This window comes from Phascolarctos cinereus, unplaced genomic scaffold (genome assembly GCF_003287225.1).
Source record: "Phascolarctos cinereus isolate Bilbo 61053 unplaced genomic scaffold, phaCin_HiC Scaffold_2;HRSCAF=192, whole genome shotgun sequence".
Taxonomy (NCBI): domain Eukaryota; kingdom Metazoa; phylum Chordata; class Mammalia; order Diprotodontia; family Phascolarctidae; genus Phascolarctos; species Phascolarctos cinereus.
The window spans coordinates 253766891-253794856 of record NW_027555625.1 but is presented as its reverse complement, the minus strand read 5'-3'; the positions used below and the strand labels follow the sequence as shown (position 1 = coordinate 253794856).

General features: G+C 45.9%; 2 protein-coding genes across 15 annotated transcripts in view; both read left to right on the top strand.

Moving 5' to 3' along the window:
- The window catches only part of PNPLA7 (patatin like domain 7, lysophospholipase), a 198839-nt gene extending 177900 nt beyond the window's left edge, over positions 1 to 20939 (top strand). For 6 of the 10 annotated variants that reach the window (XM_078149930.1, XM_078149936.1, XM_078149932.1 and 3 more), the window contains 9 exons: positions 5839 to 5955; positions 7310 to 7379; positions 8488 to 8604; positions 11745 to 11893; positions 12497 to 12649; positions 13362 to 13472; positions 16244 to 16328; positions 18956 to 19086; positions 19671 to 20939. In XM_078149930.1, coding sequence (XP_078006056.1) covers positions 5839 to 5955; positions 7310 to 7379; positions 8488 to 8604; positions 11745 to 11893; positions 12497 to 12649; positions 13362 to 13472; positions 16244 to 16328; positions 18956 to 19086; positions 19671 to 19769 — 1032 coding nt within the window. In that variant the 3' untranslated portion in view covers positions 19770 to 20939. The other 4 variants (XM_078149933.1, XM_078149935.1, XR_013484709.1 and 1 more) reach the window with 4 other exon arrangements.
- A 2100-nt stretch (positions 20940 to 23039) lies between these two features.
- NSMF (NMDA receptor synaptonuclear signaling and neuronal migration factor) overlaps positions 23040 to 27966 on the top strand; it is a 32633-nt gene continuing 27706 nt past the window's right edge. For 2 of the 5 annotated variants that reach the window (XM_078149937.1, XM_020981705.2), the window contains exons 1-2: positions 23042 to 23419; positions 26341 to 26402. In XM_078149937.1, the coding sequence (XP_078006063.1) occupies positions 23349 to 23419; positions 26341 to 26402 (133 nt within the window). In that variant the 5' untranslated portion in view covers positions 23042 to 23348. Of the gene's footprint in view, positions 23420 to 26340; positions 26403 to 27056; positions 27181 to 27966 lie in introns of those variants that run through there. The other 3 variants (XM_020981708.2, XM_078149938.1, XM_078149939.1) reach the window with 3 other exon arrangements.

Below are 27966 nucleotides of genomic sequence, written 5' to 3'. Positions count from 1 at the left end.
CTTTTCTTTCACAAGCTGGAGTCTGAGCTGGGGTGATTTTGTGAGGTACAACTTTTGTAACTCATCAGTGGATTACCCCCACACACACACTTTGTGTGCCATCTCTGCTATTCAGTAAAGACCTGGAGATGCCGGAGCTCTAAATGGAAGCCCACAGATCCAACCTCAAGAGGAGTGTCACAGGCAACTCAAAACTTGAGGCTAGTTCTTGTTCCCAGGGCCCTAAAAAAGCGTTTATGCTTCTTAAGCCTAATCTTCTATCCTCAGCAAAATTGTCCACACACTGTTATGAAGCTACTGATCATGGTCTGGGCCTATGCAAAGTTTTCTTGGAAATACAGAGCATCTCATGCACTCCAAGTTCTTCATTTGCTGTGTAGCCCTCACTCCTGAAGCCTTTCCTGAAGTGATAAGGTTCACAGGCCATGGTGGTATGCTTCACTGTGCTGTGAAATGTATTACCTGCCTCCTGTCCTACATTTATTGGTTTGGGGAGACCCTAGCTGCCAGACCAGAATAGAGGGGAGGGGGCAAGTAATAGAAGTTTCCTTTCTGAGTTTCTTTTGCCAGTGTCACTGTTTGGGGAGATACATTGGGGATGACAACATAAGGGTTTTTTTTTCCAGTTTTGTTAATGCCTTTTGGGTTTTTTTTTTAATGCCAATCTTTCCTGATATACCTCCCTCCCATAAAAATTTTCCTTGTAAGAAAGAAAAACAGCTAAGCAAAATTGACACAATAGTTATGTCTGCCATTGTATGCAAAATACCATATCGTGGTCCCCCACCTCTCTATTGAGAGAAGAGAGATCTAACAAAATAAAGTTATGAGGAATCTTATCATCCAAGGAGTAGTGGTTGTCAGAATAGGCATATCCCTGCTGTTTAAATATCCATAAACCTACCATCTTAATTATCTTAGTCTCAGTTCAGAAAGTTTCCTACTGCTTAGTTCTTGCAGCCATGTGAACATATCCAAACATGAAGTCATATAAAGAAGTGGTCTCAACACAGGGACTTGATACTTTATCACTCTTTTCCTCCAGACTGACTGGTTACAAAATTAGCTGCTTTGGTTAATTCAGACAGCCACATTGCCTAATAATTCCATGCTTGCTTCCCTCCTCCTCTCCTTCCTCAATGCCTCTCCTAATGTGTGCAAGACTCTAAACGCAGCACTGAAGAAATGGAGATGTCCACTGAGGTAGACAGGGCATAGACAGACAGCCTTGCTCTCAAGGAGCTTACCATGTTTTGGAGATATTAATTACAGGACAAGGAAACAGTGTGATAAGTGCTGTGAGATTTCAGAGGAAGAAAAGGAGAGATCACTTAATCTATATTTCCAGTAAGTGTTCTAATGGTGATAGGTACTTATTCCACTATTAATATGGTATTTATTTGCATAATTTTCCCCATTGTGTTTTTCTTCTTCCCTAATTCTGAGAAAGAAATATATCTTTTTTTTTCTTGTTTACATTCTTCACCTTTAACGCAACCATGAGGAAGCTCTTTCCTCTCTTGTCCCCTTGCTTATATTCCTGTGCTTCCTTTTACTTTTCCTCCTTTAAGCCACCAAACTCTTGGCTCAGACTCCTGTGATTCCTCAATAGAGAGAACAAGTCTCCAGTGACCTTGTACTCACTCACATCTGGAAAAGCCTTACTGGTTTACAAGCAGTATTGTTCATGCCTTGCTCTGAGAAGACCTGTTCAGCTGGGAATCCCCATCTGTTTTTAGGGGGCAAGTATTTTCATACTTATAGCACACAGTTACTGGCACAATATCTCCTGCCAGAATTAAAATTAAAATGTTTGCTCCCAAATGTGAGTATGTGTCCATTTTGGGAGAGGAGGGAGATATGTGAGTAAATATTGTTAATTGCTATATTAGTGGCACCTCTGTGATCCCACATGAAACTCTGAGCTGCGTAGATGGGATGGCTACTGGACTGAATTACCACTTATTGAGAACATACAAAGTACTTGTTCAGTGGTGTCATTCAGGGGCATCAGAGCATGGAAAGGAAAGTTCATTAGCCACCATTCTGGCCTTATTTACAAGGAAGAAGGAGATGAAGGTGTGTGCTCCGTTCTGTTACCTTGGCTTTTCCACTTCTACTGAAACCCAGGGAACCAAAGTTCATCAAAATTTGTGCTGTTGAGAGGGTAAAATTATTGAAGACACCAGGATTATCCCAAATTTTCCCCATCATTAGGCACCACTGGATTTTAGGACTCTTAGAAATGCACAGAGATTGGCTGTGTATCTAGGACATCTACTTCTGTGTTCACTTTGAGCTTAAGAACCCCTGAATTAAGACGGAAAAGTCTCCCAGGGCCTCTGATTGCATAAATGAGTTGGTTTATGAGTCACTCCATGCTCTGAGACGGAAACTATTCCTGTGAGAGAGGAGCTGCCTTTTGGGTTGAAGGACCCTCTGAGAATAGATTCCTACACTCTTGCTCCTGGGACTGTGCTGTCATCCTAGTGTTACTGAACAGGAACTGGGAAACAACACTAGAAATCTTTTTGCATCCTGTACTGTTTATTTTTCTCTGATACATCAAGCTTTTATCTGCACAAAGCCAGCTACAGCTACAGAGCAACACAAGCCGAAAAGAACACGGACTCTGGCAGGCAGATGAAAAGCAGCAGTGGATGACCCCTTGTGTGACCGTCCTGCCATGCAGTGAAGACCTGGAGGTTCTGTCAGATGAGGCTGGCACACAGCACCACGTGTGCTCACATAGCTTCATGTCTAAGGCCAGAGGCACCAGGGACACAGGGTGCAGGCTCCAGAGCCTAAGTGAACAGAGTGATGCTTCTTCTCACCTGCATTTGCTTTCCTCTCTCCCCCGACTTTCTGCTTTCTCCTCTTCCAACTATTCTGTCATTTATTATTTCCTCTTCCTTTCTTCTGGAGATTTTAGTTTTACCTTTGTATCCTATTTTAGAGCCTTTGAAGTATGGCTGGGCATAAAATGATAGTGATACGGATATCACTAATGAGACAGTAAGGCCATTTGTTCCCCATCTCTAGTGTGTACTAGTGTTTGGCAAAGGTCAGATAGATATCTTGAGCTAAATGTTGGCTCATTTCTGCATTCTTGAGGCTTATCAATTACTGAATAAGCTGCCTCTAGGGAACGAGGAAGCATTTGGTCTAGCTCATAGATCACACTGCTGTTATTACTGGTGTTGGCTGCTTTTTGCCAGTCCTAGGGGGTAACCCAGGAATCTTGGACTGTTACTCTGTCTCTCTCCCTCAAGGAATCCTCAAGGCCAGAGCCTTTCCAGGGCAGGAAATGAGAACTGAATGGGCATCAGAAGCTTTTGGGCTTACAGCCACAGATGTAAGCAGGTGCTTCCATTCTCTGTTAGTAGAAAACTAACTTTTATGGCAGCAGCTAACCTGGAAATTAGGATGCCTGGGTCCTTTTCCCAATTCCATCAAAATTTCTGAGCCATATTGAATAGTTCACACAGAACACTGGGCTTAGAGTCATGAGCACCTGAATTTGAATTCTGCCTCAGACACTTGGCCTTGGGCAAGTGATTTAACCTCTTTGAGTTCCAGTTTCCTCATCTGTAAAATGATGGGATCGGAATCCATAACCGTTAAGGTTCCTTCCAGCTCTAAATTTGTGATTCATTGTATGCTATGAATTTGTTTGCAAAGTGAAGATAATGCCATTGTGAATAATTATGAACAAAATGAATGAACCCAACCCCTCCTCACCTGTTTTAGTATCATTGGGATCTCTCTTCTGAAGGAAGAGCAGCCTTATTTCCTTGGCCCCAGGATGGAGGAGCCTGGTCACTCAGGCTTACTTCAGGGGCACCCTGCTGTGTTTGCTGGATGTCAGGGCCTTAATGATCTGGAAATGGCAGGAAATAGCCTGTTCCTATTCCAGCTGATCCCATGAAGCTAAAGTGAGAGGCCAAATATGATTTTATTCTTATAGGCCTATAAAGTGGACTTGCAGATGGGAAGAGAAACTTTACTTTTTTTGTTTGCTATATTAGTTTACTCTTCAGTTCACCTGATGTACTTAAGAGTAAAAAAAATAAATTTTGTCTTTCCTGCCTGAGAAGAATAATTTCTAAATTTTCATAATATAGGTATTATAATTGTAGAGGCTGAATTTTCTTTGTGAAACAAAGTAGATGAGATTAGAAGTTTGGGGTCAGTCTTAAGAAGGTGATCATTAAGAATGAGATTGTTTCTAGGTGAAGCCGGTTAGGAAGTTTGTAGATAGAGTTCTGGACCTCTATTAAGGAAGACCTGAGTTCATATTCTGCCTTAGATACTTACTACTGTATTACCCTAAGTCACTTAATCTCTCCAAGCCTCAGTTTCCTCATCAAGAGGAAACAAGAGGGTTAGACTTTATAGCCCCTAAGGTCCCTTCCAGTCCAGATACTAGATAGCCCGATAATCTTAGGCTACAGCAGTGATCACTGAGGTAGGTAGTAGTGATTAGTGGGCAATGGTTCTAGAATAATCATGATTGACGTTTTCAAACCAACGAGTTGTTAGCTTGTGAAACAGCATTGAGTCATTGAAGTTCTAGCTTAGAGTTGTGGGGGGTAAGTGAGCAGGTACCTGGGCTTCCATAATGAGGGAGACTCTAGAGCATTCCTGATTCTCAGCACTAGCCTCCAGGCTTCCTTGCCTCTTATGGCAACATAGGACCAGCTCGTATTGCTGCTTAGTACTCTACATTTAGTAGGCACTTAATCAGTATGTTTTGGATTGAATTGAATGGCACGGAAGTGCAAGGCCATAACTCTCAGCATCGAGCATCTTAAGAAACCAAGGGAAAGATGCCAAGATGGAAGTAAAGTTATGATCACCAGCTTTTCATAATTATCAAGCATCTACCATATGCAAGATGCACATATGTACCATGTTCAAAACAGAGCTTGTTGTCTGTCCCCTCTAATCCACCAGTTTCCTAAATTCCTTGTTTCAGTTGAGGGCACCAACATTCTTTCAGTCACCTAATTTCCCAACTTCAAATTCATCGTCCTTTCTTCCCTCTTCCACAATCCTTGTATCCCATTTGTTGCCATCTCTTGATGATTTTTCCCCTAAAGCATCTCTCACATCAGTCCCTTTCTTTTCATTTGCCCACCCATCACTGTAGTTTGGGCTCTCACTACCTCACCGGATCCCAGTCTATGCAGTTGCTTATTAACTGTCCTCCCTGCCTCCAGTCCTTCCCTTCTCCAGGTCTTCCTTCACACAGTTGCCAAAGTGATACTCCTAAAGCACAAGACTGACCATGTCACTCCCCTGTTCAGGATAACTCCTTATTGCCTCTGTGATAAAATACCAACTACTCTGTTTAGCAAAGATTTTCACAATCTGGCCCATATCTACCTTTCCAGGATTGTTACGTGTTTCTCCCTTTAATGCATTCTATAATCCAGTCAAACTGGCTTACATGCTGTCCCACAAACACAACATTTTATCTCTTGTCTCTTTGCTTTTTCATAGGCTGGTCCCTGTGTTTGAGATAACCTGCCCTCCCCCCAAATAAGATCTTTTCTTCCCAAATCTTAGGAATCTTAAACACTGTCTTTGCCTCCCATCTCTATTGTGCTAAGGCAAGAGTATGTGTCTATTACTGGAATATCTAAGGGATATGAGTGTCATCCCTGGGTATATTTCCCATTGCTATTGCTTTGTATTTCCCCTGCTCTACCTCAGTCTTCACAGTAGTAAACTGAACCTGTTCTTCTTCATCATGTCTGTGTTTGTAGTGAGAACAAAATTAAGTGAGCAAGAGTAGGCCTTGGTCTGTTACTGATTTCCTCCCTCTTCTCCCAGGATATGACTTCAGTGATGAAGACAGTACTCGACCTGACTTACCCAATCACTTCCATGTTCTCTGGAGCAGCTTTCAATAATGGCATCAGAAAAGTCTTCAGAGACAAACAGATTGAGGTTTGGTCTCTCGAAAGGGAAGCCTGGTTGTGTTGGATGGTAGTAGAGGGAGCCTAATTGACAGGACCTTCCACCTTCGGGGCCCACAGCTGGAGCACAGAAAGTCCACACAGCTTAGTATGGCATGTAGCCATCCCCCAGGTCTGCAGAGCACATGTTGGTCTCATCTCCCTGTGGCCTTTAGCCTAGAGAAGCTGGTATAGCCATTGTGATGCTGCCTGCTTGTTTAGCCAAAGAGAAAGTCCCTTGGGAACTTTAGATGATTGTTTTACTTACTTTATATCCAGTGTGAAACACTTCATGCCAAACCTTACCTTGCCAAAATGGATGTATGTTTAATCTTTAGTAGATATCACTCTCCTCATTATACAAAGGGTAAATCTGAGACCCAGCAGGACAGAGTCAACTGCCTAGGAGTAACAGAGCCAGGTAGTGACTGCTATGGAGCTAGAGTCTTAAGATCATGTGGAGCATGTATGCTTCTGCAATCTGTGGGCTCAGCAAGTATCATGGGAGGAGAGAGACCAGGATTTAAGGGGAGTGGCCAGTTAAGTTTTAGAATTGGTTTTTGACTCACCATGATTTCCAAACCTAGAGGCTTTAGGGGTTTGGGCTAGACTGGGTTGCTTTCAGAACAGTGTTAGACAGTTGTCCCAGGCCTAAAAGCCTAGAGGCAAAGCTATGAAATAACCACTCCTCATATACATCTGTGCTGCCATTTGAGGAACTTAGAGAGGGAGGATGATGCTATCGGTGGACAGTTATGCCAGTGTTGAGAGCATGATGCTAATGTAACTGAGGCCAGAGATTCTGTAGCCATATGAGTGATTCTCTTCACTTTGTTCCATGGCCACAATCTAGTGTCTCAGCCTAGCCAGCCTTCTCACAGATACTAATCGCAGAAGAAGATAATAGGATGAAGATGTCGGGGAAAGGGGAAGGAAGAGAGCGGTGTTTCATTCTAACTGCTGGGAAAACTCAGAACACATGGCCTACTGATGGTGGGTCAGGAATAGGGTACTTGCATAGGAAAGAATCTGTCTCTTGTAGATGGGAGGACAAATGCCTGTTTCTTCAGTCTTGGGGGGACTTGGGATTTTAGCCTTGTTTTAGTAATCAGGGAAAACCAGGTGAGACTGGAGGGTCTCCTAATGTCCAGCAAGCTGCTGATTTATCTATATCTGTATGTCTAGATACAGATATATAGATACCAAATGTGCAGAAAAGAAGACAGTCTGTTCCTTCCCTCCTTCAACCACTCCCTATAGTAAGGGTTTTCTCTCAGCATCATTAGGAAGGTATATCTTAACCTAGAGGGACACAACTAAGCTGTATCTCCTATTGTTATGTCTAGGATCTCTGGATACCCTATTTTGCTATCACAACAGATATCACCGCCTCTACAATGAGGGTCCACACAGATGGTAAGTAGCCACTTCACAGAAGAAGCCCCACTGAGAAATCCCCTCACTTCATTGACCTTTCTTGCCACAAATGTTAAACTGTATCTACTAGGTCCTCCTAGACCTAGGACCATCTGTGGAACCAAAGAAAAAGGACGGAGGGATGAATGTGACTGTCAGACAAGGAAAGCCAAGAGAGAGGAAGGAATCAGAGACCAGGAGCAGAACATCAGAGGGGAGATGGATAGAAATACATGCTCAGAATGCTTAGACTGAAGGGGAGAGCAAAGAGCTGTGGAGAGAGTTTATGCCCAAATGCTGGGGCAACTAGACTGGGGTGTACTCCACTAATCTTTCCCAAACTGGCCCACTCTGCATAACTATATGAGAGTCTTTTCTGACCACCACTTGCACTAGTCATAATAGGAGGAAGAATTTTGACATAGTGAGAAAAATGGATACTACCACTGCCAGACCCCCAGGAGGGAGACAGACATGTAGCTTTATCCTGGAAAAGTGCCCATAGACCTTTCTGGGAGGGCATGGTTATCTCCAGGATCAAGCAAGCCCTTTCAAAGCTGCCCAAGATCGCATATACCCTTTGCCTGAGTCTTTGGTGAGGAATAAAGGCTTGGAAAATAATTGTAGAGCTTTTTGTAAATGGTAAACCTTTATTTAAATGGCAATTGCTGCTGCTGCTTTTGTTATTTAGTGCTTCTCTCCTAAAATTAGTGCTTACCCATGGCTCTGGGTGAGAAACACCTCCTCCTTCCAAGCCAGGGTGACCTGACCTCAGGGCTAAGTGGAGAACTTCCCTAACTACCACAACCATAAAGTGAATTCTCCCTGCCCTTAGATTGAAAGTTCTAGCATTGAAGGAGTCACTCATTTCATGGGCAACATAAATCAGTAGTGGCAAGAAAGACTTGGACCCTGCCTGATCAGGCTGCATGGTCCAGCACCCAGAGGCATATGGTGCTCTCTCTCAAGCCCTCACTCTCCATCCTCATGAGGTTGTCTTGTCCTCCTTGAGTTTCCTAAAATCATCTGCCAGTTTCTCAGGCATCCCACCTTTCCCTTTGGGTAGAACTATAAATCCATTTACTCTTCTGTTTTCTCATTTCTGCAGGCTGCCTGTGGAGGTATGTCCGAGCCAGTATGTCTCTGTCTGGTTACATGCCCCCGCTGTGTGACCCCAAAGATGGACACCTACTGATGGATGGTGGCTATATCAATAACCTCCCAGGTACGATTGTGCTAGCGTACAAAGGGGAGAACTCTTGAGCCAGGCTGGTTGATTGGAGCCAGTCACTGCTGTGAGCCAGTGTACTTTTGGTCTAGAGGTGCATTTCCTCACTCACATAAAATTGGCTCCTTTGCCACCTGCTTCTAGAAAAAGGCTGGGGTGGTGGCACGTTTTCTTTAGAATGGGCCAAGAAAAAAACATTTTAAACTAATTTACTGGAATGAGTCCTCATGGAGCAAGGAAAGGAAACACAGACACTCATACACACCCGCACTACTGAACATATGGCTATGTTTTTATTAGCTTAACTATCAGAACAAGGGCCAAGCATAGAAATAGGCCAATTTTAAGTGCTAGGGAGAGATTAACCCATTTCTGCGCCAAATCAGGGATTAAAGCCCTGTTTGAGACAAGGCTCCTAGAGGCAAGTCCAGGCAAAATCTTTAACCTTTTGAAGTCCTCTTCGGAAGAACATCCTAAGCCAGCTGGACCTTTCCAAGCCTGAAGCAGGCTAACACACTCAGAGGCAAAAATCACACCCAAAGATGGTTCTGAAATTTCAGGGGACCCAATAGTGAGGGACACTCAGCAAGTCAAAATGGTCTCATTAGGTCCTGTAGAAAGTATTACAGTAAATAATACTGTGTTCCTTTGGGGCCTGGGGAAGAAAACGCCTCATAGGATTAATTTCTAGCCAATATGGTTGGTAGAGCTGATGCTCCCTAGAGTACTCCCCATATACTTGTTGAGGAGGTGGCATTATATGGTGGAAGGAACCCTGGACCAGGACTCAGAAGGCCTAGCATCTTCTTCTAGCTCTGCTGGTGATGAGTCACACATCATGTCCCACAGTTCAGTTTGCCCATTTCACCATGGGGGAATAGTGAAGTACTTAAATTCAGTGAAACCTGTGAATGAATGCTTTGAAACTCAAGCTTGATAGCAATGTAAGGCACAGCACTAATGACTGATGGGTGTTTGAGGTTAGTTGGTCAGTGTGGGCTCCGATGTCTCAGGGCACCAGCCAAGGACAGATGTGCCTTTGTGAGCCATCTATCTATTTTCTTATCTCACATTCACTTCTCAACTCCCTGCAATCTGACTTCCAACCTCATCACTCCACTGACACTACTTTCCAGGGTTAATTGCCAAATTCATGGCCTTTTCTCAGTCCTTACCCTTCTTGACTTCTCTGCAGCATTTGATACAGTTGATCGCCTCTTGCTCCTTGGATTTTCATGACACTGCTTTCTCCTGGTTTTCTTCCTTCCTGTCTGGCTTGTCCTTTTTGGTATTTTTTTTTTACAAGATCATTATCCTTGTCGCATGTCCTTTTTGTGAGTGTATCCTAGGCTCCATCCTGGGCTCTCCTCCCTCTCTGTCTTGGTTAATCTTGTTAAATCCTTGGATTCAACTATTAGCTCTGTGCAGACAACTCCAGACATGTGTATACAGACCCAGTCCCTTTCCTGAACTTCAGGCCTGCATCATCAGCTCCTTGTTGGATATCTTCAGCTGGTTGTCTGTAGTCATTTCAAAGTTGGCATGTCCAAAATAGAATTCATTCTCTTTTTTCCATATTCTCCCTTCTTCCTAACTTGTTTCTGTTGGCAGCACTACATCCTTCTGGTCACTCAGGTTGGCATCTTCAGGGTCATCAATTCTTTACTGTTCCTGTCCCCTCCCACCTAGTCAGTTGCCAAGATTTGTCAGTTCTATCTGCACAATGTATCCCTTTCTTTCCACTCACGCAGTCACCAACCTACCTCAGGACCTCATCACTTATCAACTTGACTATTACTACAGTCTCTCAGTTGGTCTCCCTGTCTCCAGACTCTTCCTTTTCCAGTCCTCACAGCTGCCAAAGTCATCTTCCTACAGTACAGATCCAACCATGTTAGTCCCTTGCCCAAGGAGCACCAGTGGCTTCCTCTTACCTCTAGGACAAAATAAAGACTCTGGCTTTTAAAGTCCTTCACAATCTGGCTCTCACCCACCTTTCCAGGTCTCTTGTACATTACTTTCCTTCATGTACTATGTATTCCAACCGAACTAGAGAGGTTGCTGTTCCCCAGCCAGGTTGTTGCATCTCTCAGCCTTGACATAGGCTGCCCCCGTGACTGGAATGTATTCCCTTGTCACTTCTTCCAGCAGAATCTCTCGCTTTCTTCAAAGCTTAGCTCAAATGCCAGCCTTTTATAGGATGCCTGTCTTGATCTCACTTCCCACTTCTAGCTGAAAGTTGTTATTGTCCCACTTCATCCCGGAAATCTTTTTTTTAAATTAATTTATTTTGAATTATCAACTATCACTTCCATAAGCTTTTGAGCTTCAGATTTTTCTCCCTCTCTCTCTTCCTTCCAAAGACAGCATACAATGTGATACAGGCTATATATATACATTCCTATTAAACACATTTTCACATTAGTGATGTTGTAAGTAAGAATTAGAGTCAATAGGAGGAACCACCAGAAAGAGGAAACAAAATACAACAGAAGAAAAAAATAGCAAATAGTATGCTTCAATCTGCATTCAAACTCTATAGTTCTTTCTTTTTTGTGGATAACATTTTCCATCATGAGGCCTTTGGAGATGTCTTAGATGCTTGTATTGCTGAGAAGGGTTAAGTCTATCAATATTAGTCATCACGCAACATGGCTGTTACTGTGTACAACATTTTCCTGGTTCTGCTCACTTCACTCAGCATCAGACCATACAAGTCTTTCCAGGTGTTTCTCAAGTCAGCCTGTTCATCATTTCTTATAGCACAATAGTATTCCATTGCATTCATATACCGCAGCTTGTTCAGCCATTCCCCAATTGATGGGCATCCTCTCAATTTCCAATTCTTTGCCACCACAAAAAGAGCTGCTATAAATATTTTTGTACGTATGGGTCCTTTTCCCATTTGTATGATCTCTCTGGGATACAGCCCTAGAAGTACTATTGCTGGGCTGGAAATCTTTTTGTATTTCATTTTCTACATATGTTTTATTTCCCCCAATAGAATATAAGCTCTTTAAGGGAAGAGACTTTCATTTTTTTCTTTGTGTCTCTAGAGGAGCTTAATAAATGTTGTTTTTATTTTTAATTGAACTGAATCCATTACCATGGGAATTACTGGGCTTTCTCCCTACCAGCTGACATGGCCAGATCTATGGGCGCCAAAGTGGTGATTGCCATTGACGTGGGCAGCAAGGACGAAAGGGACCTCACCAACTATGGTGACTCGCTGTCTGGCTGGTGGCTGCTGTGGAAACGCTGGAATCCCCTGGCTACAGAAGTGAAGGTTGCAGTGCCTGGGCCTCAAGGGAGGGAATCAGAAATGCCGTGCATGGGAGCAGGGAATGTAAGGCAGTGCCAGGGGCTAGGCCTGAAGAGGAGAATGAATAACATGTACAGCTCACTCAAGGTCCTTTTCTCTCCCCAGCTTCATGCCCAAGGTGGGCCAAATGGACTTTTCCCAGCCTTTCAGGAACTGAATAAATGCTTCACCCTCTAGCTAAATGTTTTACCCTCCAGCTATAGCTGAAGCTACAGAACCCCAAACTCCTGCCCACTGCTATAGGTCCTTGACATCTCACATCTATTTTTGACTCCCAGCCCAGGGCTTTTTCCACTATAGCATTGATACCCTTCCAAGGGGAAAATTTTTCTAGTTGAAAGACCCAGTGGTGTCAGGAGACTGGGAACAAGCCAAGGTGTTTACTGGACTAGGACTGAAAGAACCAAATGATGATAAATGAAGAGGTTTTGGTCTAGGGGGGTTCAAAGTACATAAATAAAAAAGGGAGATATAGAGCAGAACCTGCTGCAAGTACCATTAACCAATCCCTAGAATTCATCACTTGCCTTGTCCCATCCTGCCTCCTGTAATAACCCTGTGACATAGGTGCTGAACATGGCAGAGATCCAGACACGGTTGGCCTATGTGTGCTGTGTCAGGCAGCTGGAGATGGTGAAGAGCAGTGATTATTGTGAATATATCCGACCACCCATTGACCGCTATGGTACCCTGGACTTTGGCAGATTTGATGAAATCTGTGTGAGTGTCAGACTGGTTTGGGGGATGTTGGGAAACATTAGAGGTGGTGGTAAGAATGCTGGCATTAGATTGTCCCCTCACTTCTTGGATCTCCAGTTCTGGAGGAAAGACCCCTGTCCTTAGTCCTTCTCACCAGAAATGTCCAAAGGAGAGCTTTGTGTTTGCCTTCCAGTTCAGCAGTAAGAAGATGAAAGCCCCCATGTCCAAGATAGAAAGCAGCTATTTTCCTAAAGATAAGCCCTGGTTAGATCCTGTTCCAAAAAAGCCATGGAATTTTCCCATTTTATAATAATTATGCTGCCATCCTTCCACTTCTGGGGTCTCTCATTGTTGAACCCAAATTTACTTCGCCTTGGTAGTCCAATTTTACATGCTCAGGACTGGTGGCCAATGTCCTTGTGAATGACCTTTAAGTGGAAAGGAGGGCCAGCATATCCTGTGACTCCAGAGAGTAGAATATTAGGATGTATGAGTCCCTGTGAATGGGGAGGTGGGATTACCAATGCTGATGTGTCCCTGTAAATGATCCCGGGGCTGCTATGGCCTTGTGAGCAAACCTTTTTGTAGGGTGTAGTGTGAATATCAGGGCCAATATGACCCTGTGAATGATCCCTGGGTTCAGAATGGGATGACAGGGCTGATTTGATCCCTGAGGTCAGGGACCATTGACCTTCTGTGCATGCTTTGGTGAACATCACCTGCTTCCCATCAGGAGGTGGGTTACCATCATGGACGGACTGTGTTTGACATCTGGACCCGGACTGGTGTGATACAAAAGATGCTGAAGGACCGACAGGAAACTCGCAAAATGAAAGCCACAGATGTGAGTCTTCCTGTGTCCTGTCAAATACTTTCCTTCTTTCTTTGCAGCTTCCAGTAGGGCTGTACCTGTTCACTCAGACAGAAACTGCTGACCCTTTTCATTTCTGCTTTTGGCCTACATACCCCTTTTATTAGAAGATCCAGGCTAGAGAAGGGGTTCTTAACCAGGAGTTTGTGAACTTCTTTCTTTTTTAATATTTTGATTTTTATGTTTCAGTATAATTGGGATTTTTTTTTGGTAATCCTATGTATTTTTAAATTATTCTGAGAAGGGGTTCATAGGCTTCAACAGCCAGAGGGAGTCCATAATCCAGAAGAAAGATTAAGAACCTGGAGAATCTGTAGGTTGTGTCCAGTTAAGCTTCCCTTCATGGGGGAAGCATTGGCCCATCTCTGCTAGCCAGGCCTCTTTCTAAGCACCAGCTTAGTGAGTAAGATCACACCAGGGCTGCAGGATGCTCTGGCACATCAGCCCCTGTGAGCATTCTGTTAATGCATGTCCCTTCCCGACAGTAACAGCAACAATCTCCCTTTCAGGTCCTCTTGTGTCCTATATTCTTTTTAGGGGTTGTCCAATATTTACTTCATGCCAACATTATGCTAAGCATTATATAAAATGTGTGCCCTCCCTCACCATGCGCAATACAGTGGAAAGAGCATGGGACCAAGCATGAGGAAACCTAGTTTCTAGTGTACAGGATCATAGATTTAGAGATGGAAGGTGCATAGTGTCCAGTTTTACAGATGGGGAAACCAGCCCAGAACAGTTCAGTGAATTGCTCGAGGACACATAGCTAGTAAGTGGCAGAGCTGGGATTCAACTCCACAGCCAGCATTGACTCCATAGTACCACATGGCCTCTCAAGCTCTAACTCTGCCATTAACATTGTTATGTAACCTTGAGCAAATCATTTAATGACACTTTTTGTGTCTGAGAAGGGTCTTGGAATTGGTGAGCCTCCAAATGTCTCCAGTCCTGACATTCTCTGGGCTCCCTTTCCTATTCCTAGATGTGGTTCACTTCTCCTTCTGCATCCTCCTTGGGACTGGGGAGACTGAGCCAAACCAGGTTATAGAGGGTTGAGGGAAAGAAAAGGGGAAATCTAGAAGCACCATCATCATTAAACCACAGACTGTTCTGGGTACCCCATCATCAACTGTGCCAGCTTCTGGTTAGTCTTTCTTTTGTCCTCACATTGAATTGTGGATCTGGGACTGGAGTTAAGGTGGCAGAGCCTAGAGAGGTTGGGCAACCTGCCTGGGGTATTGGGTGTGGGGTCTGGCCTAGGTCCCACCTCTGGAGCCAGTGTTCTTTACAATGAGTTCTTCTGCTCTTCACCTTTCTAGATAGCCTTCTAATTCAGCTCTCCTCTTTGAGCTGTTTTGCTGTTTTTCATTTTTTAAAGTGTTTTATATTCTTGGTTAAAAAAAAACAACAACAGGGCAGCTCGGTGGCACAGTGGATAGAGCACCAGCCCTGGATTCAGGAGGACCTGAATTCAAATCCGGCCTCAGACACATAACACTTACTAGCTCTGTGACCCTGGGCAAGTCACTTAGCCCCATTGCCTAAAAAACAACAAAAAACAAAAAAATGAAAATGAAAATAAAAAATAAAATAAATAAAAAATAACAACAACAACACTGTGTCATAGTTTATCAAAAGAGAGATGCCAAAGATACAATAAAATACAAAGAAAACAAAAGTGGGACAGGAAGTGGCCTGCTGTCATCAGCCTTAGATTAGTTATTGGGAGCCCTCTCACCTCTACTTATGAGATGGGAAGAAGCTAGTAGTTGGAGGGGGGAGAGGGAAAATAGTTAGCTTCTCTGCTAAAATCTCAACACTGAGCTTGCTGGTGTAAAAAAATGTACAGTATATCTGTGCTGTTAACACAGACTTGTTCCAAGGGCTGAGTTCAAAGATGGCTGCTGAAAGCAGGAGGGATGGTAACCTTGGTCATATGTTAATATTAATTAAACATTTTAATGGAATACAGATGATTTCCCAGTACATTCACTCATTGTTCATAACTTTATGAAAGCGGTATATGAAAACAGTACCGTCCCTTCAGGTAAGACACTAGCAAAGGTGCCTCATAACAGGGGTTATGACTGACAGAAACAGTTATTTCTCAATAACTGGATGCTGGTTTCAGCCTTTTCTTGCCTTGCCTTCTTCTTGGGCTGAGATGCCCAAATGTCATCTCGCAAATCATCAGGTGGTCCTGGGAATCACCACTTACTCAGAGATGTTTTGAGATAGATGATCAGAGAAGATGGCAAAGATACACAGTAGAGATTAGGGCCCAGCACCAAGAGTTGTATTGGGAACAATGCAATTTGCTCTTCTCCACAGGAAAAACCTGGTCTTCAGGTCTAGAACCTTCTAATGCCTTAGTTTTCTAAACTTTGAAATAGAACTTTACACAAGTTGTCAAGAATGTGTGAGTAGGGGGCAGCTAGGTGGCTTAGTGGAAAGAGCACCAGCCCTGGAGTCAGGAGGACCTGAGTTCAAATCCAGCCTCAGATACGTAACACTTACTAGCTGTGTGACCCTGGGCAAGTCACTTAACCCCATTGCCTACCCCCCCAAAAAAAAAAGGTGTGAGTAGGTACCTTTAAGCAAGGTTGGAAAATGAAGCAATCTGCCTTGTTCTTGTCAAAGAAATAGACTCATCCTTCCTCAGGAAGGACAGCACCTCACATGTTGACCTTATTTCTGCCTGTACAGCCTGATGGTTTAACTCAACGAATTCTCTCTTTATTCAGGTGCTCACTTGCCCCAGTGCCTCCTTCACTGACCTGGCAGAGATTGTGTCATGCATTGAGCCAGCCAGATCCGCTGCGGTTGATGGTGAGTTAGTCTATAGGTAGGATTAGCTTGTTTTCTAGAGGGAGCCACAGCCAAGACTCAAGGTCAAGGTTACAGAGAACATGTGTCCTGATCCTGTTCTCTTCTCAACTCCTTTCTGCCTTACACCCCCAGCCTTTGTACGTCTATCTGTGAAAGGCAGTAGTTATCCCAGGCCACCTCCTCGAGTTGGATCACTAGGATGATACTGTCTGTGCTTTGATACTGCTGGTGTTGAACCTCCTTGAAAGGTTTCAGTCTAGCCAAGCAGATTTTTGTGTATGGGACATACCCATGACTGGTCTCCTACTTCTTATCACCATGCTTCCACTGGAAGTTCCCTCTTGTCTGTTCTTCTTCTCTCTCCTTATCTGGTTTCTAATTTTACTTCAGCTCTAGCTCATTAGCACAGTGAGTGGGGCACTGGGCCTGGAGTCAGAAAGACCTAAGTTCAAATGCAGCCTCAGATAATGTCTAGCTGCATGACCCTGGGCAAGTCACTTAGCCTCTGTTTGCCTCAATTTCCTCAACTGTAAAATGGGGATAATAGTGCCTACCTTCCAGGTTCTTATGAGAATCAAACAAGGTAATATTTGTAAAGCGCTCAGCATCGTGCCTGACACATAAGTAGGCACTATATAAATGCCAGCATGAGCCATTATTATTATTTTCTCCCTGTTGTCACTATCTGACCATTTCAGTGGCTCACTCTGGGCCTACCCCAGGCAGTCTTTCTTTCTCTGTTTTGGGGGCTCTCTCTGTCTACCTGCCACTTCCTCTCTTTCTCTTCATCTCCCTCCCTTCTTCCTTGCTTAGTTCCCATTATGGAAAGAGGGCTGTACATCCTCTGGGTCTGTCGGCAGAACAGAGTTGACATGGCTTTCTCGGGAGAAGCTCTGAGGAATCCACATCTATAGGTTGCTGTCAGCGGAAGAGCTAAAGCCCATCCTAGTTCTTTGAAGAAGACCAGTGATCTCGTGACCAAGTCATTGCCATTCTTCTGAACACACAATGTTCCCTTGACAGATATTTATTGGATGAGTGAATGTAGCTGTCCCCCACAACATGTAGTACAGGGCCAGGCGTGCTAGAGGGGCTCAGTGTTTACTTGCTGATTGTTGGATGCCACAACAGTTTACAGTTTACAAAACGCTTTCAGATGTGTTACGTCATTTGTTCTCATTGGCCTCACGAGATGGGCAGGTCGGGATTGTGTGGATGACTAAATGAAAGAATGTAGACTTGTTCATTAGAACTGACAGAAAAAAAAGGGGAACTTCATAGTGTTCTCCAGACCCCCATAGGGAGGGATCCTCGCCTTGACCGAGGCCGTGGCCATAGCTATTGCTGTTTTAAAGAACAGGCCTCACCCTTCTGCTTAAGGGCTTAGTGCAACTTGCTTCCAAGCAATGAACGAATGAATAAAGTGGCATTATGACAACTGTCCCCATGTGAATGGCAGAAATGATACATCCCGCCCACAGCCCGCTTCTGTTCTTATTAAATCCTCATCAGTTGCATTTGTCTTTCCCTGGATGGACCGGCATCTAACACAGAATAAAGGGGGAATTTCCATCCTAAGGTGAAAGATAGATCAGGGCTTCAGCTCACAGGAACATGTGAGACCCTGGAACTGTAAAAGCCAAGCTAAGACTTAGAGGGTACAACTGGATTCTCTTCCTAGGTAAATCACCAGAAGTGTTTGGGGGGGACATATTTTTGGTCCCTTCATTAATCTAATGGGAGAGTGCTGAATGTCTAACATAGGAGGATGTCTCACTTCCCTTGCCCAGAGAATATCTGACCCATATGCTTGCAGTTAAAAGGAATAACTGACTCTAAATGAGATTTTTGTTTGGACTGACCATGAACTCCTTAATGCAGTCTGGCACCCTTAATGCTCATGTCGGTCTGGGAAGCCCCTTGGGAAGGTTAGTAAATCAGGAATATTTACTGAGTGTTCATACCATTGCTCACCTATTCACTGAAAAGAGAAAGGATAATGGGCTTTAAAGCAGTTAGTTTCTGGATGTGAGATTAGGGCTTTCTGATTCTCCCAAATCATGTCCTCTCCCACTTTTCTTCCGCAGCCAGACTGAGGGGTTTCAGTGGGCTGGAAGCTAAATATGAGTCACCTGTGACAAAAGCGAACTAAACAGTGACTCTGAGAGACACGGTTTCCAAGATGGGGAGGCGCTTCTGACCGGCCAGGCTGCATCTCCAGTGATGCGTTCATTCTGGGCGCCACGTTTTAGAAAAGGGTCCCGGGAGAGAAACTGGGCTGGTGAAGCGAGGAGAACGTGACAGTTGAAGAGTAATCAAAGGAGCTAAGGATGTCTAGCCTTGAAAAGATTTGAGAGAACAAAGGAGTCGAAGGGCTGGAATATGCAAGAAGCTTCCTAAGTAATAGAGCTGTCCAGAAGAGGCATGGGCACCTTGAGAGATTGTTGAGCCTTGTCTGGGTAATGATTGGGCTCAATAAGCTCGGAGCCCCTTTCTGCCTCTGAGGTTCAGTGACCCAAGAAGCCCTGTGAGGTGCCCCCTAAACCCAGCCCTGCTGCTTCTGCTGATCTTTTTGCCCACTCTCCCTGGGCATTGGACACAACAGGATATTTCCATTTATCTGCTAGATGAATCTGACTACCAGACTGAGTATGAAGAGGAGATCCTAGACTTCCCTAGGGATGAATATGTCAACTTCAAGAGCACTGCAAGACAAAATGTTCACAGGGATGTTGTGCATGAAGAGAACTCAGACTCAGTAAGACTGACACCCCTCTCCCCTCTCTGGTCCCTCGGAGCATAGATAAGTAATCCTTGAACACTTTCAGGCAGATAAGGCAGAAGCCCCACAGGGTGGAGGTGGGGGGAAGGGCCTGCCAACTCTTCTAGGATTACAGCACTAACCCCATCTGTGTCCTGGATACAGAGATAATCACAGAAGGCCATTTGTTTCCTTTCTGCCCTAGAATCTAGACCTTCCTGGTCCCCAAGCCTGACTTACTCAGGATCAGTACCACTGGGCTTGGGGTAAGCTATCTCCCTTTAATGTATGTTGCTTACTAATGATATGCCCTACAAGGAATATAGCAATGAATATTTCCCATGTATTCCTGGCCCAGTTATTTCCTGAGCTATGGTGCTAAAGTGATATCCTCCACCTCAATAGATGCCCCCAAGTTGCTCCCTGCTTAAGGGAGACTTCCTAAACTTCTAGGCTTCTTCTGGGAAGAAGACACAATATTTCAAAGTATGTGTTTCTGTTGAGATATAGCAGGCTCTGAGCCAGTCAAGAAGACTGTGTGCTCCTTTGTACTGACAGTCCAGGCCATGTTTTGCATCTAGGAAGAAGAGGCCTTGATCCAGAAATACAACCGGTCCTCCAAGATGAGCTCCCATCGCTTATCCAGTTCCTTTTCTACCCTCTCAGACATAGATTCCTAAGAGCCCTACTCCCCTACAAGGGGCCATGAGGCTTATCTGTTGGGAGGGTGAGACCTTGATGTTTGGTGCTGCTGGAGTGAAGCCACTGTCACTTCTCCTGAAGCCATCTTGGGCATCTGTGGGAGGGATGGACACATTTGACCTCTTCCTGTATACCTCCCAACCAAATCATTGACCAGCTGTGTGATGCTATCCTCCAGGGTTGGGGGTGGGGTAGGGAATGAGGGAAAGTGAGGAAGGGAATGGAGGTCCATGGGTTACTGTGGTTTTATGTAGTTCTGACTGCCCTTGAAGTGCTTCTTCATTGATCCTCTTAGAGAAGCCACACAGGAACATTGATCTAGGGAGAAAACTTCGGAAACCTTGGAGTCTGGGGTTAGGCAGGGTTTAAAGCGATTAGAAGACTTCAAACAATTCTTTGCCTTTAGTGTTCAGGTCACTGTGGGAGAAAAGTTCCTGGGTGAAGGAGTACAGGAGATTCTCAGACAGGTCGATTGCTTCTATCAAGGGTCTTCCTCTAGGAGAGCCATTAGGTGGTGTGGCTGCCTTCACTTACCCTCAAGTGCTTGTTGTGGTCTGGGTCACCCACCTAGACTAAGCCAGGGTGAGGCTCAGGACCCTGGTGAGAGAGAACTGCGCCATTTAAGACTTATTCCATCTTCCCATTCTGATCCTCTCCTCGTGGGATTGGGATAAGATACAGGTACAGTGACCAAGCCAGATTCTCCACTTCTCCCTTCTAGGACTAAGTATCCAATGTATTTATTCTGTTTTCATGTCCTTGATCAACCACAAAAGAACAACCCAAAAAGGATGAGCCAAAGGACTAGGACTGGGCCCTGAAAGCCAGTCCTTCATTCAAGAGGCATCTAGGATTACCCCCAACCCTAAGGCCCAGGACAAGCCTCTAAAAAATATAGAAAGTTGGAAGATACCATCAGAATGACAGATTCTACTTTATGCTCACTTCCCAGGGTCCTAGCTCCCAATCCTCAATCTGTGGCCTCTGAAAGGTCTCTGGGGAAGAGATTCCTCTGTCCCAGCTCAAAATGAGAAGCAACCTTTTTCCTCTCAGAGGTGGACAAGTTTGAGGCTGGGGATGGAAGGATGTAGGAAACTGAAAAGGCAGCATACAATATTGTTTATAAATAAATATATATGTAACATTCACTGGCTGTTCTGTCCCTTTTTGGACCCACCATAGTGAGGGTCTAGGATGAGTGAGATGGGATTGTTCCTGTCCCCCAGATCATCTGGTCTTAGAGCCTCTTCCGGAGTGACTGGAGAATTCCCCCAAGAATAGAGATGCTTCTGATCCACTATCCCCCAGGGGAGTGACTGGACCCAACTCCATCCTCCCTAATTGGTGCTCTTAACAGTGGATACCCTGAACCTGATCTTCACTCCTCTGCCTTTACCCTAGGCTTGGAGACGAGGGTACAGAAAATAACTGTGGCCAAGAAGCAGAGGCTGCTTGTCCTTTTCCCAGGCCCTGCATGCTGTAGCTGCAGCCAGTTGTTTATGGCACAGAGTAGCAATCCCAAAAGGCAGTGGAGGGGAAAGGGGGAATGATTCCTTGGACCTCCCACAAACCAAAAGCTAGATTTGATTCCTGCTCAAACAGGCTTACTGCCCTCACCACCAAGCCTTGTCCCCAATTCTATGATCTAAAGATGCTGGAGTGGGAGAGGCGAGGAGTAGCACATAACTAGCCATGGACGCCCACACACATATATATACACCATATGTTATGATGCCCTGGGGACTCCCAGGGAAGAATGTCTACACTTCCTCAGTCCTCTAGTCTTTGTTCTGAGTTTCTGCCTCTCTACACCTTCACTCTTTCCCAAAGGGCAGGTGGTTATTCAGTTGCCGATTGAACTCAATTATGTGTGTAGTAAAGGATTAGGAAATTGGCTCATCCTCCCCCAACCCACTCCAGTGCAACCTTCAACTCTCCCCCTTTTCCTCACCTGAGTACAGGTGTACCTTGCTTCCCACAATACAATTTATTCCTTAAATAAGAGGGGTCTGATACAGGGGTCCACTAATCCTCCAATACAGCCCAAACTAGATTAAAATGTAACTGGGCAATATTTAACAAAAATAAAAATGCAATAATACCTAGATAACATAACATTTATATTTTAAACCAAGTCAATAGGTGGCCCATAGGGATCGTATATATGGATTAGTGGCCCCATTTCTGTTTGAGTTTGAGAACTCTGTGATAAACCATAAAGTGAAGCACCTTTTTGTAAAATGGATATCGTCCCATAATCTTTGGTTTATAAAATCACAAATGGATATGCTTTAACATTCAAGAGACTCAATCTGATTCAACACATGTCAGATATCTTCTATGTGCAAAATGCTGATAAGTGGAAAGACAAAAAATGAAACAGTAACCACCTTCAAGGAGTTTACCCACTGCTAGCTGAAGTGGGAGGCCATGGAATGCCGTGAAGTGGTTTGGGCCCAGCCTCACCTCTCCTGCTGGCTCACTGGGTGACCTTGAGCAAATCATTACCCCTCTTGATGTCTCCAGTTCTTCCAGTAAAATAAGGGAATACAACTAAATAATTTCAAATGTCCCTTCCAGTTCTGAATTCTAGGGGCTTTCTGACCTGGACCCTCTCCCTTCTTTCCTTCCTTTTCACCTTATTCCTTCCTCCTCTCCTACTTTCTTCCCTCTGCCCTCACCATTCTCCATCACTTCCCAACTTCTCTGTCTTCCCTTCCAAATCCCTATCTTACCAGTTGCGATATCCCCAATACCCCATCTTATTCCCTCTCCCTCTTTCCTCAGCTCCCCCTTCCCATCTCCGGGTTTGCCTCCAGTCCTGCATATCCAGAGGATTTAGAGCTGGGATCTGGATTATTTTAGGCATAATCCAGTCCAACCTCTTCATTTTACAGATGAGGAAACTGAGGCCCAAAGAAGTAAAGCGACTGGCCCAAGGTCACACATAGTGACAGGGGAATTCGAACCAAGGTTTCTAGCGCTTTCTGCTAACCTGCACTCTCAGATCCCCGCCCCTACCCCCACAGACTCCCCCAGCCTCAGTTCTCTGTCTCCACTTCTGTCCCCTCCTTCTGTCCTCATTTTTTGCCTTCCTTCCCCTCTCCCTCTTGACTCTCCTCCGACTCAATCTTCTGCCGTACCCCCTCCCTCAAGTTGTGTCCCCCGCCCCACGCCTCGTGCCTTCGTGACGTCAGGCGCGGGGGGGCGGAGCTGTCCAGACCCATATAGCGAGTGCCCGCGGACCCACGCACTCCCCACCAGCTGCTGCAGCGGCTGAGGCGGGCGGGCGAGCCGGGCCGGGGACCGCGCACCTCGGGCCCGGGCTTGCGGGGGCTGCCGCTGGCCGCGAGAGCCACGGGCGGTGAGCGAAGCCGGGGGCGGGGGGAGGCCGGCCCGGGATCATGCGGGACCACGTCCGGGGCTGCCCAGGCGGGCTCGCGGATCTCTCGGAGCGCTGAGCCCAGTAAGCGGAGGCCCCTCGCCCCCGGCCCGGCTCGCGCGGCGCCCCAGGCTGGGGGGATGCCGCGCCCTCCCCACTGCCCCCGGCCTCGAATATGGGCGCAGCTGCCTCCAAGAGGAAGGCGCTGAGGAGTGAGGCCATGTCCTCGGTGGCGGCCAAAGTGCGGTGAGTGAGTGAGGGGCTGGGGCGGAGGAGAGGCGCACGAACCCCGCGACCACCCATCCCTCCTTGGGGCTGGCTGACTTCGCCCGCAGTCCTGGGCGTCCTTTGCAAAGCAGCCGTCCCTCCTTCCGGAGTCCAGGCAGCTGTCCTGCAGACCTGCCTACGGCCAGGGAGCTGTCCAGTGCTGGGGGCGGGGGTGGGGACCAGTAACCTTCCCAGGGAGGCTCGGATGGGCCCACAAAGGAAATCCCCATCTATCTCTGGGGCCCAACTGGGTGCAGAGGCAGGGGAATGGGCCGGATGACCTCTGGAGCCCCTAGCTCTCCGCTGGTGCTTAGCATTTAGGGAATGAGTTCCTCAGGAGCCCAGCTGAGCAGGGTTTTCCCTGGCCATGTGGGCCTGCCAGCTGATAGAGAGATGACTGGGGACCGACAGCTTAGAGTCCCGTCGAGATCTATGGAATCTGATAGCCTACGATAATAACAACACAATTCTATAGGACCTTAAGGTTCACAAAGCTTTTTCTCACAAATAGTGCTCCTCAGGGGTAATGAGCCAGGATGTCTGATTCCTAGGGCCAACTTCAGCAACCAACTTACCATGTGACCTTGGACAAAACTATCTGTGTCTTGGTTTCCATGACTATAATAAAATCAGTGCCATGAACAGAGTGTCTTCCACTCCTGGGAGGCTAGGATTCCAGGGAATCAGGAAAGGACAAAAAGGCAGGTTTGTTATTACTCCCAGGGACAGGAGCAATATCTGGGGGTGGAAGGGTATAAGAAAGACATTGACCACAACCCTTCAAGCTGCCCTCATAGTAGGGATCGGTAATTGCCATCATTCGACGGAGGTAGAGCCTGGTGAGTTTTTTAGTCTCTCCAGATACAGGAATGGATAGACTGCTGGGGGGGGGGTTTAGATTGTCACAGGATGACTTCAGACAGACAGCCCAGATGATCTCAAATGTATCCTGGATTGAGGACAATAGAATTGCCGAGAGCCCCTTGGCTGAAGAAAAAAAAAAAAAGTACCTGCCTAGACCTCAGCTCATTTTCCCTCCCCTACTCATCTTTCTGTGCCTCTACCTGTGTCTCTGTGACTTTGACTCCTATTTCCATGCCTCTATCTCTCCGCCTCCCTCTATCTTTGTATTCTTGGTGGTATCGATGCCTCTGAATCTCTCTTTCCTTAGGTTTTTCCCTGTTTCCCTCCATTCCAATTCGTTTTGTCTTTCCCATATATATTTTGCCACCTCCATTCCTCTCTCCCTTTCCCTCCTTGTGTTTCACTCTCTGAGGGTGGGCTCCCTTGCATGAGTGGGCTCTAGGCAGACACAGTACAGGCTTGTCTAAAAAAGCTGTGAAGGAATTTGATAAGCACAGGGGCTAAACATCTCATCTCCTATAGTGCTCCTTTACTTCCTTGAAATGTGAGGGCAGCAATGCTAGCCTACCCTCCATTGTCCTAATGCTGTATACTAGATTTCCAGTTTCTTGTTGTCCCCAATATCCAGAACCCCTTAAGCCAATGTCCAGCTCCTCTGGTTAGCTCTAACCCTTGACTAGTGTCCAGTAACATCCAGTCTTGGTGCCTCTGAGCTTAATCTGAGACAGAGTTGACTAGAATAAGGAATAGGGCCTACGTGGGTGATTTCACTGATTTTGGGAATTCCCAGATGAGGAAACTGTCTCCTAGAGATCAGCACCTTTTCTGCAAATTAGTCTTAGAGAATTACTCTAGAACACTGAGAGGTTAAGTGGCTTGCCCAGGGTAACACAGCCAGTATGTGTCAAAGGCAGAACTTGAACCCAAGCTTTCCTGGCTTTGAGGCTAGCTCTCCAGAATAACAGCAACAATAAATTATAATTAATAGCAACTCACATTTATATGGATAAAGCGAGGTATTCGGTCCAGGCTAGTTGGGGAAAAAAATCAAGCAGCAGACCTAAGAGAAACCATCCTTTCTATTGCCTTTCAGTATCCTCAGAGGAAGTTTTCAGGGAAACCTGTATGTGTTGGTACTGCCGCCTCTGAGCTTCACCTTCATGTTTTTCCAGGGGTTAGTTTTAATTAGTTCCCTGATGAAACTTCACTGAAGGAAGTCCAAATCCTACCTGACCCTGTGTCGTTTTCTGTGGGAAGCAGATGGGATGAAAGTTTGGGGGGGCGGGGCACAAATGAAGATGGGCAGGGTTCAAGTGGACTGCTAACTCGGCCAACAAAAGCTATGAACATTCCCTCCCTGCCCTATCCTCCCACCAGGTACCATGGTGGAGGTTGGCATATCCGAAATAAGGTCTCTGAGATGAAAGGGGGTCTGTGTCCCTCCTGTGCCTATCCCTAGCCAATGCTGGTGCTGCCCCCTGGTGGCCTGCTTGGTAGCTCACTGGACATCTCAACTGCAGTACTAACAGCTTTGATTTGTACAGCCAGGTCACACATCAGCTGAGTATCCCTTAATATACCCTTATGTATATCTTGGAGGAGGAAGCATGACACAGTTGAACTTGGAGTCATATAGGACCTGAGTTTGAATCTCAGTTCTGTCTCTTATTACATGTGTGACCTTAGGCAAGTCACCTAACCAATCTAGTCTTCAGCTTTCTCAATGTCACGAGAGGGTTGGACTAGATTACTTCTTAAGTTCCCCTTCCAACTACAAATCTGTGATTCTAGACACACAAGGGCTGAAGGGAGACTGGATTTGAAAAGAGTGGTCCAGGGTACCAGCACTGGACTTTGTTCATGAGTGGATTTGGGAGGCTTGACCTTGGAGGAGCTACCTGTGCTGTGTTCAATGTGAGGGAGGAATATAGGCTCTCAGGGAGTGTGGGGGAGATCTTGGACCTGAGGAGTCCATTTCTGACCTTGGTCCTTCTCCTGTGCTCTGCCTTCTTCTACTGGTGCCTCCTACCCTCCAGAGCAGCCCGAGCGTTTGGGGAGTATCTGTCACAAAGTCACCCTGAGAATCGGAACGGCTCAGGTAAGTCCCCAGGTGGCAGAAGAGCCAGGGTGGAGGTGTGGGACAGTATTAGAAAGCAGTAGAGAGATGTCCCAGGATAGGCTCCAAAATACCAAGGGGCTTTGCATAAGAAATGGTTAAGGAGCCCCAGAGCTCCTCATTCAAGTCCCCTTCACCTTAGCAAATGCTGGTACTGTTCAGGAGGGAGCCCAGTTCCTGGCAGGCTTTCCTAGACTCCATACTATACCTGCCTCCTTACTTGACATCAACCTCCCCAGGATATGGATATGTGTGCCACGTAGTATGTGTGTGTGTGTGTGTGTGTGTGTTTGTGTGTGTTTGTGTAGGGATGTACATACATAATCCCTGCCACAGCTTTCTTCCTATGTGCTCTTGTGGGGTCACATCTCTGTGAATATTCTCATATGTGCACCTACACCTCTTGGGAGGGCGATATATGTTACTCTGTCCTTCCTTATTCAATGGCTCAGATTTGTATGGCAAGGTCTAGAGCCTGGGGATGGAAGGAGGCTGAGGACCAAGGCAGGAGGTTCAAGGTGGGGCCTGGATTCCTAGTGGCCCCTTGGGAAAAGCTGCATTGGGAGGGGGACTCAGAGGCTCAATCGCCATGGTGCCCATACTCTTGGGGCGTTGGCATGACAACGAGCCTCCTGGCACCCCCACAGGGTTGGCACTACTGCCTCTAGGGACCAGGCTTTGGGCGGGGCAGCTGGGCCAAGAAGCTGAGGAGACATCTGTAGTGCAGGAAGAGAGAGCACAGGGGAACCAGGGAGACAGGGTGAGTATGGGGGTGGGAGGTGGGGCTCTGCCTGTTCCTGCTTCCTCTTACTGTTCTCCAGCCCCTCACACACACACACACACACACACACATACACACACACACGCCTGCCATCTGATAGATACTTCTTGTGCAACCCCACAGACACAAACATAATAACCAACACACAGACCTACCATACACAAAAGGATAAAATCAGGCATAATACATGCAATGATGCTTCTATCTTTCTACCTTCTCTATGAGGGAAAGAAGAGAAGCTGAGAGAGGGCTAGAGGGCTAGGGCTAGAGAGTGGGTGCATGTGTTCTATGGGATGTGTGTGTGTGTGTGTGTATAGACTAACATGGTTCTGGGCTCCCAGCCAACAAACACCTGCCCACAAGACATGGTTCTAATTCAAAATTTAAGGATCTATCTTATTACTATTATATGGGAGAGGAAATGGAGGGAGGAGATCCCAGGGGGCTAACACCTCCCAAAACTCTTTTTCTTTCCTCAGATGATGTTCCAGTAGGGTGAGAGGTTTGTCTGAGGGAACTTGTCATATCTCTCCTCACTCATATGTCCACTTTTGGCTGGGGACCACATTATAAGGCAGACACACTCTCACTTTGGGTGAACATCCTAATTTGGAGCCCTCCCCTTGTCTGAAGCACATAGAACCAAACCCAGGTTGTTCAGAACTTTCTGCACTCCACCCCTCTTTCCCTCTACCTCCAATTAATGGGTCAAAGACTAATTCACAATGCTGGAAATTTATTTGTTGCTATGAACACCCAAACATT